This window comes from Mustela nivalis (assembly GCF_964662115.1).
Source record: "Mustela nivalis genome assembly, chromosome: 2".
In the NCBI taxonomy this organism is placed as follows: Eukaryota; Metazoa; Chordata; class Mammalia; order Carnivora; family Mustelidae; genus Mustela; species Mustela nivalis.
Genome location: NC_139021.1, coordinates 51713689 through 51726366, shown reverse-complemented (window position 1 = coordinate 51726366; position 12678 = coordinate 51713689). Strand labels below are relative to the sequence as shown.

The 12678-nt window shown below is 37.7% G+C and overlaps 1 protein-coding gene across 4 annotated transcripts; it reads right to left on the bottom strand.

Moving 5' to 3' along the window:
• Positions 1–1012: 1012 nt before the first annotated feature.
• Positions 1013–11758, bottom strand: FABP12 (fatty acid binding protein 12). Of its 4 annotated transcripts, none has more exons than XM_082719458.1 (6): positions 11671–11758; positions 10141–10305; positions 9396–9483; positions 7089–7261; positions 6159–6260; positions 1013–1135 (listed from the first exon to the last, which is right to left on the bottom strand). In XM_082719458.1, exons 3-6 carry the CDS (start codon positions 9466–9468, stop codon positions 1070–1072), a joined length of 414 nt encoding a protein of 137 aa, XP_082575584.1. In that variant the 5' UTR covers positions 9469–9483; positions 10141–10305; positions 11671–11758; the 3' UTR covers positions 1013–1069. The 4 variants fall into 4 exon arrangements, with proteins under 4 accessions (XP_082575584.1, XP_082575586.1, XP_082575587.1 ...); XM_082719460.1 differs by having other exon boundaries at positions 10154–10305; XM_082719461.1 differs by having other exon boundaries at positions 10160–10305.
• Positions 11759–12678: the final 920 nt, after the last annotated feature.

The window sequence follows — 12678 nt, the reverse complement described above, 5'->3', positions numbered from 1 at the left end:
GTCTAATGAAGCTTCTTTGTTAATTATAAGTTGATCTAAGTATAAATTTTTATTAATAATCAAGACAGAAAATAAGTTTCTTACACACCAATTCTTATAAGATGGGAAAATGCTTGTTAGTACTTTCAATGGTCAAATTGCTGCACACTACTAATTTTAGACAATTGCCTTGGTGTGCAAGAAATTGAAAAACACTGAGAGGCTCACAAAACAAATGGTTATGTTATAAAATGCTCAGTGAAATTAGCACAGAAGTTTATTAACAAATTTTTATTCATAGAGTTCTATTTGTATCAGTGGGTGATATAATAATTTAGATATTGGATTAAAAATTCTGGGAATTTAGGACAAAATTCTTTCTAAATACAAATCATCATATACTATAATAAGCTAAATCTGAAATATGAATCATTCTAAACAGCCTCCAATGTCATTTGTTTGCAAACTCTATCAGGGCATGGATTCTTTTGTTTTCTGTTGTATCTCTAGCACCCTATAAAAAGATCTTTTTGTTGCTAATTTTAAAGATTTATTTATTTATTTGAGAGACAGAGAGGGTACACAGGAGCATGGTGGGGAGGGGCAGAGGGAGGGAGAATCTCAAGCAGACTCCACACTGAGCCTAGAGCCCAATATGGGGTCGTCAACCCCACGACCCAGAGATCACGAGCCCAAGATTACGACTAGAGCAGAAACCAAGAGTCAGATGCTCTACTGACTGTGTCACCCAGGCATCCCAAAAAGGATTTATAATTAATAATATTTTCCCAATGTACTGCAGATCATGTTGAATATAAAGGATTGACATAATATGCTTAATGGGGAAAAAATCAACATGAAGTGCCTTTCTGAATGCATGAGAGCAGCCTTCAATTCATTATAGCAGCTTGCTTTCCCACAGCTCTCAGTACCAAGGTACAATATAACCAAGGCATATAAAAACTGGAAAGCAAAATTGTCAGTGCTTGTCCACAAGCTCCCTCATATTAACAGATGTAACATTTTACTTTGGAGTTTTATTTCAACAACCTCAGCAGTTTGGATCACAGTTTGGGGATGCTTAAGAGTTTCAGACTGAGTTTTTTTGTACTCTTTCGTATGTCCGAGTGCAGATAACATTGTTCACGGCACTTTCCTAGAAGACAAAGGAACGATGAGACATTTCAGTATTGCTGGTGAAACTGCTTTTAGAACAATGCAAACCAAGTACTATCCATACATACATTCTGTGAAAATCTTGAAAAGAGATCTATATAGATAACTATAGATACCAACTGTTTGTTTGCTAGCTGATTTTGCTAACAAAATGGAAAATCATATATATGATAAATGTGGTTATACATGTATATGGTATATATAATGTGTGTGTATATATATATATATATATATGTATATATATATATGTATATGTATATATATATATAGCAAGGCAAAGAGTATAAAATCTGAAACATTTTAGATGCCTACAGTGAGGCACTTTTGCTAATTTTATATACACTACATTTTTCAAATAACATTAATTACATTGATATTGTATTTTATGGTTTTTAGAGCACTGATATATACATGATGGTATTTAATTCTCTCAAAAAAAACCATGAAGAGTCTGGAAGTTTTCCTTCTGTTTCTATTTTTTGAAACACTTCAGGAGAATCGGTATTATTTCTTCTTTGAATGTTTGGTAGAATTCTCCAGGGAATCAGTCATGTCCTGGACTCCCATTTTGGGGAAGGTTTTTAATCACTGAAGCAGTGATTGATCAGTCTTGTTACTAGATATTGGTTTATTCAGGTTGTCAATTTCTTTCTGCTTCAGTCTTGGAAGTGTATAGGTTTCCAGGAATGCATCCATTTCTTCTAGGTTGCTTAACTGATTGGCATACAACTGTTGATAATAATTTCTGATGATTTTTCTATTTCCTTGGTGTTAGTCGTAGTCTCTCCCCTTTCATTCATAATTTTATTAATTTGGGTCCTCTCAAAGGAAAAGTGACTTGGGGTAAATTGGAGGGGGAGACAAAGCATGAGAGACTGTGGACTCTGAAAAACAAACTGAGGGTTTTGGAGTGGCGGGGGGGGGCTGGAGGGCACATATTGCATGGAGCACTGGGTGTGGTGCATAAACAATGAATCTTGCAACACCGAAAAAATAAAATAATAATAATAATAATAATAATAATAACAACCCATAAAGACAGTCCTGCATTTTTGAAGGCAAGTAAACTCAATCTTGGAAAGGATAAATGACTCGTCCGAAGTCACAGAGGTACTGAATGGCAGGGATGGAAATGCACAAATTGGATTCTGAATCTACATTTTCCCTAATGAATTAAAAACATACCTGTGTGGTGATTAATGTTATTATAAGGAGCAATAAAATCAAGTATGCCTAGTCTTCCACTTACTACTTTGTAAGGAAATGTACTCTTCATTGTTGGAAGGAAAACCATCCTTACATTAAGAAATGAAGATAGGGGGACGCCTGGGTGGCTCAGTTGGTTAAGCAGCTGCCTTCGGCTCAGGTCATGATCCCAGCGTCCTGGGATCGAGTCCCACATCGGGCTCCTTGCTCAGCAGGGAGCCTGCTTCTCCCTCTGCCTCTGCCTGCCATTCTGTCTGCCTGTGCTCGCTCTCTCCCCCTCTCTCTCTCTGATAAATAAATAAAATCTTTAAAAAAAAAAAAAAAGAAATGAAGATAGGTCTTTGTTGGTTTTTGTTTTTGTTTTTGTTTTTGTTTTTACTTCACATAGTTCTCACATATTCCCTTAAAGCTATTTAACATTATGTCCAAAATTGCCATTTTATTCATTTTGATGCAATTGGAGTTTTGGGAAGATGAATCATTGGCATATTTCCCTCCACTGTGTGACAGTGAGAAAGTTGACCTGAGCAGCCATCCTCAAAGGGAGCAGAATGGTCTCAAAAATTACTTTGAAATTAAGCTAACCTGGGTTTTAGTTTTCTTTTTTTAAGAATATTTATTTATTTATTTATTTATTTATTTATTTATTTTTTATTTTTAAAATTTATTTTCAGTGTAACAGTATTCATTGTTTTTGCACCACACCCTGTGCTCCATGCAATCTGTGCCCTCTCCAATACCCACCATCTGGTACCCCAACCTCCCACCCCCCGCCCCTTCAAAACCCTCAGATTGTTTTTCAGAGTCCATAGTCTTTCGTGGTTCACCTCCCCTTCCAATTTCCCTCAACTCTTTTCTCCTCTCTAACTCCCCTTGTCCTCCATGCTATTTGTCACGCTCCACAAATAAGTGAAACCATAAGATAATTGACTCTCTCTGCTTGATTTATTTCACTCAGCATAATCTCTTCCAGTCCCATCCATGTTGCTACAAAAGTTGGGTATTCATCCTTTCTGATGGAGGCGTAATACTCCATAGTGTATATGGACCACATCTTCCTTATCCATTCGTCTGTTGAAGGGCATCTTGGTTCTTTCCGCAGTTTGGCGACCGTGGCCATTGCTGCTATAAACATTGGGGTACAGATGGCCCTTCTTTTCACGACATCAGTATCTTTGGGGTAAATAACCAGTAGTGCAATCGCAGGGTCATAGGGAAGCTCTATTTTTAATTTCTTGAGGAATCTCCACACTGTTCTCCAAAGTGGCTGTACCAACTTGCATTCCCACCAACAGTGTAAGAGGGTTTCCCTTTCTCCACATCCCCTCCAACATATGTTGTTTCCTGTCTTGCTAATTTTGGCCATTCTAAGTGGTGTAAGGTGGTATCTCAATGTGGTTTTAATTTGAATCTCCCTGATGGCTAGTGATGATGAACATTTTTTCATGTGTCTGATAGCCATTTGTATGTCTTGATTGGAGAAGTGTCTGTTCATATCCTCTGCCCATTTGTTTATCTGATTGTTTGTTTTGTGTGTGTTGAATTTGAGACATTCTTTATAGATCCTGGATATCAACTTTTTGTCTGTACTGTCATTTGCAAATATCTTCTCCCATTCCGTGGGTTGGCTCTTTGTTTTGTTGACTGTTTCCTTTGCTGTGCAGAAGCTTTTGATTTTGATGAAGTCCCAAAAGTTTATTTTCTCTTTTGTTTCCTTTGCCTTTGGAGACATATCTTGAAAGAAGTTGCTGTGGCTGATATCGAAGAGGTTACTGCCTATATTCTCCTCTAGGATTCTGATGGATTCCTGTCTCATGTTGAGGTCTTTTATCCATTTTGAGTTTATCTTTGTATGTGGTGTAAGAGAATGGTCGAGTTTCATTCTTCTACATATAGCTGTCCAGTTTTCCCAGCAGCATTTATTGAAGAGACTGTCTTTTTTCCACTGTATATTTTTTCCTGTTTTGACAAAGATTATTTGACCGTAGAGTTGAGGGTCCATATCTGGGCTGTCTACTCTGTTCCACTGGTCTATGTGTCTGGTTTTATGCCAGTACCATGCTGTCTTGGTGATCACAGCTTTGTAGTGAAGCTTGAAATCAAGTAACGTGATACCGCCAGTTTTTATTTTTGTTTTTCAACATTTCCTTAGCAATTCAGGGTCTCTTCTGATTCCATACAAATTTTAGGATTATTTGCTCCAGCTCTTTGAAAAATACCGGTGGAATTTTGATCAGAATGGCATTAAAAGTATAGATTGCTCTAGGCAGTATAGACATCTTAACAATGTTTATTCTTCTGATCCAAGAGCATGGAATGGTCTTCCATCTTTTTGTGTCTTCTTCAGTTTCTTTCATGAGTGTTCTGTAGTTTCTCGAGTACAGATCCTTTACCTCTTTGGTTGGTTTTTAATCCCAGCACCACCATTTTTTTCTAGCTGAATATCCTTAGGTAAATAAGTGGCTGAATCTCAGTTTTCTCAACTGTTAAATGGGCTAATTAGTAATTTTGTTGTTGTTGTTCAGTGTTCCAAGATTCATTGTTTATGCACCACACCCGGGGCTCCACACAACCCATGCCCTCTTAAATAACCACCACCAGGCTCACTCTCCCCACCCCTTTCCCTTCCACAACCCTCAGTTTGTTTCTCAGAGTCCATAGTCTCTCCTGGTTCATCTCTCCCTTCAATTTCCCCCAACTCACTTTTCCTTTTCTTCTCCTAATGTCCTCTGTGTTATTCCTTATGCTCCACAAGTAAGTGAAACCATATGACTTATTTCACTCAGCATAATCTCCTCCACTCCCATCCATGTTGAAACAAAAGTTGGGTATTCATCTTTTCTGATGGAGCCATAATACTCCATTGTATATATGGACCATATCTTCTTCTTTATCCACTCATCTGTTGAAGGCCATCTTGGCTCTTTCCAGTTTGGCGATCGTGGCCATTGCTGCCATGAACATTGGGGTACAGATGGCCCTTCTGTCTTCTGTTCACTATGTCTGTATCTTTGGGGTAAATACCCAGTAGTGCAATTGCAGGGTCATAGGGTAGCTCTATTTTTAATTTCTTAAGGACTCTCCACACTGTTTTCCAAAGTGGTTTGCACCAACCTGCATTCCCACCAACAGTTTAAGAGGGTTCCCCTTTCTCCACATCCTTTCCAACACATGTTGTTTAATTGAGGCCATTCTAACTGGTATAAGGTGGTATTCTCAATGTGATTTTGAATTTCTAAATGGGCTAATTAGTCTTAACTCACAGGACTATTGTGAGGATTAGGTAAATAATATAGGAAAGCATGCAAACAGTAGTCACAGAAATGTCAGTTTTTAATTGTGTCAACTCATCCATACACTAAGGGGATACCACTTAAACTTTGCATTAGTTTAAACTTCCTTTTCACATGTTTGTTTGGTGTTGAGCTGGAAAACAGTGGGAAATTGATCCTGATATGGAGCAAAGGATTAGCAACATCTCACAATCCCTGCTGAAATCTTCATTGCACAAACACATGCTTGTTTTGGCTTATGTGTAAGTCAAAGAATTAGGTAACACAACTCTTTTATTTTCTTTAGTGTTTTAGTTCCTCAACCAACATTTTATAATATTTATGATCATGCATAAATATTATATCTACTATATTTATCTGCCAGTGTTTTCCCCCATTTTTATAAAGCAAGAGAAAAAGACAAATTACATTGACTTCTATTATTTTAGAACAACCTATTCGAATGATTTTTTGTATTAAGTATTAGAGTAGGTGACAAAAATAATGACAGACAGGTTCACTCACCACAACCATTTTCCCATCCACCAACTTTCTCCTTATGGTGTTCTCCTTGCCATCCCAGTCTTGCACCTGAATCAGAGAGTCCTTATCGAAAGTTACCACACTCTGAAAATGGACAAAACAGAATTCAGCTCAGATTGTCACATTTGAATACTAACGTTTTATCAAGTACCAAATTCTTCTCAGCTGTTCTGACATTCTCAGGTAGTTTTAGACTGGTGTTTACAAGTTTTACATATATTTTAAGACTTCGTCAGCACTAAATTTGTTGGCTGATTCTTCTGGGGAGAGAAGGTTTTGTAAGAGTAAAAATATATTATCTTGAAGACTAAGTAAAATTCTCTTTTCCCTGAGAAATTAAGAGGAGTAGATACCCTATGCCCTCATTTCCTGTTTGCTCTCCACTCCACGCACAGAAACTTCTCCAGCCATGAGTAGTATTGTTGAATATGTATACTAACATAGAAAGCAACTCCCATTGTGTTAAGCCACTGGGGCCTGTGGTTAATTTGGTACTGAGGCATAACGTCACCTATACTGGTCGATGAAATTTTATTCATTCTAACTTTATGCATAGAAAACTGCTACAAAGTAGAAAGAAATAACTTTTATTTCTGAGAGAAGAATCTAAAGAAATGATTCTCAATATGCATCTGCTAAGTTTCTGCCTCAGAATTGTTAGAAATACAGTCTTCGGGTGCCTTCCCCACACATCAGAACCTGTGTGGATGGGACCTACAAATAAGCATTTTTCTCAAGCATCACAGGAGATGTCTATGCATATTGAAATTTAAGATCCTATGACCTAGGTTTTAGCCCAATGTTCATCTAATACAGACTTTAGATGTGTTTGCTATAACTGTTTCCTTACTTAGAATGATTTCGAATTTACATTCTTACAAAATGTAACTGAAAGAGTGTTGAAGGTCTCACCTTGGTCTTATGGCCACCTGGTGTGGTTTCCTCAAACTCTTCTCCCAGTTTAAAGGAGATCTCATTATTTTTAAAGATGCTTTTGGTTTTTATAGTGATCATATCCTCCTGGGTACTGATGGTCACTATGGGTTTTGCCAGACAGGCAAGTTTCCTGCTGGCTCTTCCTATTCCTGGAAACCAGATGAAAGGACACCATAGTTAAATCTGTTGCTGACTTTAGAAACCCATGTTCGCTGCGTAATTCTTTATTAGCTAAGAGGTCTGCGAGTTAAGCAGATTTAATGCTGCATGAATTCAAGTAGCTGAAGCTTATAGCACCACCATTGTGTTAAAATAGATTATAGGGACGCCTGGGTGGCTCAGTTGGTTAAGCAGCTGCCTTCGGCTCAGGTCATGATCCCAGCGTCCTGGGATCGAGTCCCACATCGGGCTCCTTGCTCCGCGGGGAGCCTGCTTCTCCCTCTGACTCTGCCTTCCACTCTGTCTGCCTGTGCTAGCTCTCGCTCTCTCTCATAAATAAATAAAATCTTAAAAAAAAAATAGATTATATTTTGCAGGAAAAAAAAATCAGTCTCTAATTTTGGCTACTGGTTGTCATGTTTCTTTAGCCCAGTAGGTATTATTCCTGTTGGTTCATGAAGCTCTTTGAAAATTTTATTAAAGCCCCTATTTTGAAAAAATACCTCCCTCTTTTAAAATGCACTCATTTATACAGGGGAAATACTTGAACATGGATTATTTAAGATCTTTATTTCTTTATTATATTCTTGTATATACACACATATAGAGTTGTTTTTTCCATAAAGTATTTTTTATTGTGCTAAAATACATATGACATAAAATTTATCATTTGTACCATTTTAAAGCATACAATTAGGTGGCATTAGGTACATTCACAATATTATACAACCATCACCACTACATATAAAAATTTTTTAAATATAGTTATTCTGTCATAACAATTGTTATTTAACCTACTTTCCCCCAATTTCTATGTCTTTTCTGTGTCAGTACATGTAGATACAAATTTTTGTCATTACTACATAATATTTTACAGAGTATATATATTAATATTTATTTCATCTCTCTCCCTATTGATGAACATGTAGTTTGTTTCCATGTTTTCTTATTACGAATAATGCTAGTGTGAGCATCCTTGTGCACACAGCTTTGTGCATTACATGTAGGACTATTTTCTATAGAAATAGTGTCACATATACAATAGTTAAGTTAAATTTCTAAGAGAAGATAAATTAAACAAACACCCTAATACGGCTCATGAATTTATATTGTGAAACATGATAACAAGTTGGGATGTATTAGATAATTATTACCAAAGATATTTACACCCTAATCCCTAGAACCTGTGAATGTCACTTTACAGGTCAAAGGGGTCTTTATAGATATGGTTAACTCAAGAATCTTGAAATAGGGAGCTAATCAGCCAAGTGGACCCTAAATGTAATCACAATCTCATTATAAGAATCTTCCCTGATGGAGAGGAGAAGGGAGTTAAGGGAAATTGGAAGGGGAGGTGAACCATGAGAGACTGTGGACTCTGAAAAATAATCTGAGGGCTTTGAAGGGGCGGGGGGGTGGGAGGTTGGGGGAACCAGGTGGTGGGTATTAGGGAGGGCACAGATTGCATGGAGCACTGGGTGTGGTGCAAAAACAATGAATACTGTTACGCTGAAAAGAAATTAAAAATTAAAAAAAAAAAAAAAGAATCTTCCCTTATAAGAAAATAAAGAGTGTGATTAGACTACAGAAGAGGAGAAGGCAATGTTACAATAGGAACAGAGATTTGAGTATGGTGGACAGACACCACAGAAGGCCAGCAGGCATCTCAGCTGGAAAACAAGATCTATTCTGAAGATCTTCTAAAGATATAGAGCAAATCCTTGAAAAAAATGATTGTTTTTTAAAAATAATTATGACTTTTTGCTTTAAAATTTTTATGGAAATAATACATATAATATGTAATAATATATAATATAATATATTACTATAGTATATAATAATATAGTAATAATATAAATAATATAATTAATATATCCTGCATATGTGTTTTAGCCATGTAAACCCATGGTAAATTATATGAGAGCAAGGATTCTGTTAATTACAAACTAATTTTGCAAAGAACTGTATCTAGGTCCTGAACCAATGTTAATCATTTCTATGTGATTGTTTCTATGTTTCTGTTGGAGGGAGGAGCCCACGATAAAGCTGATATACAGACCAAGTTTCTGTGCTATCAAATCTCCCATTTTTACTGGCTATGATATGCAGGTAAAAATGGCTTACCCAGCTCTTTCATATATTTTTCAAAATTTTCACAAGAAATGGATTTCCATGTTCCCTGGAGCTGATCAACCATTCTGTCTAAATTGATCTTAAAGAAAAATAGACTCATTAGGATCAGTGTGTTATTGTTTCCTGAAATAGTGTTTGAACTTGTTTTTCATACAATTCTTGTGGATAGTACAGAAAAGTCGGAGGGAAAAGTTAGGAATTCTAATCCTTGTCATCTTTTCTTAATATCATTTAGAGCAAGAAAGCTCTCTCAAATGTAAGCTGGTCAACATGAAAATAGAAAGAGTTTTTGGAAGGATCAGATATAATTTTCCCAACTCTAATTTAAGATCAAAACTAGGTTTATAAATTCTAGTTCCTTCCCTAAGAACAGCAACACACACACACACACACACACACACACACAGCACTGTGTAGGGGGTGAAAGTAGGCAGCTATGGTTATGCCCTAAGACCCCCGTGCTTCAGGTCTTTTTCTCTCTTTCTCTAACCAAGGGTGATCTAGAATAAGCCAAATTATCAGCTGTTTAGAGATCTTACCACACTCTCATTCTTGATAAGTTGAACTAAAAGCCAGAAAGATTTCATAGATTGTATTTGGCATTTGAACTAAAAAGTTAAATTTAGTGAGGGCTAGAACAATCACTTTAAGCGATGTCATATAGAGCAGGAGAATGGAACATAGAAAAAAAGGAAGGAAAGAGACTGTGTTCACACACACACACACACACACACACACGGCCTTGTTACTCTTGCTTTTCCAGATGTCAGTTCAATTTCCCATAAGCTTAGAGAGTCGTCATTGCCATGACAACACCAAGTATCTTCTTAGTAAATCCTCAATTTAGGCTAGGTTCTGTTCCTTTTAGTCTTGACTGAAACACTCTGATGTCCTCTGATATCTGTAAAGAATCAGAACAGAGGATAAAGAGTATAATGGGAAATATACCAACTAGAGAAGAGATTTTCAAGGTTAAAAGACAAACACAGCCTTGCACATGCCATCAGTTCTGGGAATATCATTGTTAATTCTAGGCAATGTTTGATGTCCATATGCTAACAGAGTTATTAGGAAAAACTGAGATTATAAAATTATTTTAAGATAGAAAAGAAAAATAGCATTTTATAACAATTCCCATTAAGATGTTAAATTTCCAGTATTTATACATATCTGTAAAAGCATTTATCCAGGCCAATGGTCTGACCGATAATTATTCAACTAACATTTGTGGAGCACCTAGTATTATATGCCTAATAGGAGGCTAAGCAATTTTGCATACACCATCGACTTAATGTCCCAACTATGGTTGAAAAGATACCATAGCTTATTTTATTCTTTTCCTTTCCTGTGTTAGGAAGTTTACCATTATGATTTTTTTATATTAATGTATACAATTTATAGTTATCCTCACTCAATTGAATAGCATGAGACTGAAGCCAAGTACTAAAGATACTAACATTAGGCACTGAAGTTACTAAAATTCCTAGGATTTTTTTAAGAAAATGTCTGATGTGTTGCCTCATGTATTGGATGCACACTGATCCCCCAACATATGTAAATTAACTATGGGAACTCATCTTGAAGAAGTTGTCATATTGGGAGTTCAGTATTGGTCTCTATTGCTGGCTGGTTAGACTTTCAGAAAAGTGTCAGTAAAATAGAGCCCAGGCATGGCCTCTGTCTCTGGCCCTGTGGTTCCTCTGTTCATGTGCTCATCATGTCAAATCAAAGACTGGCTAATGTGTACTGGCTTAGTCACATGTCCTCTTGGTTGCTCACTCTCTTATCTGTGATGGATCTTTCTGGTGTCCATTACTACGTGAGTCAAAAGTCTTCACACACTATGTCTTTTCCCTCCAGTACATCCATATTCCTTGATGCCAAACTCCCGTGCCTTCAATTTTTCAGTCTTCCTGAAAGACTAAATAAGACCACCCCATAAGAATATTCCCTCCACCCATGAGGAAGTCTTCACCTCAGACCACTGCTCCCTCCACACAAAATAAGTAATAGGCGCACCACTTTGAGTTTTGTCCATTGGGACAGCTTTTCTTCACCACTCTTCTCAATCCCCCTCCCACCCCAGTGGCAATTAAACCACAGCCTGTTTTTAACTTCCGTCCACACACTAAGCGGACCTGCCCATAAAACCTATTCAAGCTCTTCCTACTCCTTCAGCTGGTGACAACCCCCCACAAAGTTGAGGAATGATCTGAGGGAGGGCTGTTGGTACACCCGTGGTGGGTGACATGAGGAACCGGGCTACCTGCTCATGCAGTTACTTCATATCTTCTGGTCTTGCTTAGCCTTAATCCCAGATGCACAGTTTTTATCTTATTTTGGAATGCTGGGCCTGCCTGCGTCTATGACTCTGTGGTTCTGATAGAACCCAGCTCATAATGGACAGTTCCAGACACGTGGTTACTTGGCATCTTATAATCAAGAGTTCTGTCTCTACTGGTCCCCAGTAACACACCAGGAATGCTTTTCAAAAGCACACAAGTTTCTGTTGCAGGTGGCATGGTCTTGCTCCAAAAGCCCAGAGGTCTGTTCTGTGAGGCTTCCACTGTGGCTTCACCTCTCCACCACACTGCATATTTTCCCATCACTAATACCTCCAGTGGCTTAGAGTTTGCCAGATCATATGGTCCAAGGAGCAGGGCTGCTTGTACTGTCATTCTGACTTTGTGCTCTGGGCCTCATTCGAAGCAGGGAGCTCTTCCTGTCACCTAATGTATGGGCTGGAGCATATTCCTAGATGTGGAATATGTTGCCACCATCAGCCAAAGGATCCTACCAGGAATTTTGTTTCCTTCTTCCTGGTACAAAGGCAAGATGCAGCAACTTGTCTTCTAGAAGAGAGGTCCTCTCTTGCCCTTGACCCACCTGGATCCTAAATACTTTACAAGAATGAAATTTCACTCAATTGCCACCAACTTAAAACTCCCGTACTCCCATATGTCCTACCAACACCTCCAGGATGCTGGCCGTTCATGCTCACCCTCCTGATCACATGATGTGTAGGAGGTCCAGACAACTCAGATCTCATCTCATCAGGTTATAACAGCAGAAGGGAATGTAGGCCTCTAACCTGTAAATATGTGTTGTTCCATGTAAATGCAGTTTCTATCTCTTTTTCTGATCTTGTCTGATTGGGATAGAAAAGAATGCTGTAACATGTACCTGAAGCCATATTAATCTGCTCCAGCAAAGTTTAACATATCTGGCACAGCAGCTGAGATTGGAGTTATTATTTGAGTTTTCAGTAGCCTAC

Bases quoted from the DNA above. Each gene is read 5' to 3' on its own strand.
- FABP12 (XM_082719458.1), bottom strand. From the start codon at position 9,468: ATGGTTGATCAGCTCCAGGGAACATGGAAATCCATTTCTTGTGAAAAT. The intron at 6,261-7,088 runs GTGAGACCTTCA...GTCCATTTTCAG, and splicing joins CAGGTGGCCATAAGACCAAG to AGTGTGGTAACTTTCGATAA. The intron at 1,136-6,158 runs GTGAGTGAACCT...TTTGTCTTCTAG, and splicing joins TGGATGGGAAAATGGTTGTG to GAAAGTGCCGTGAACAATGT.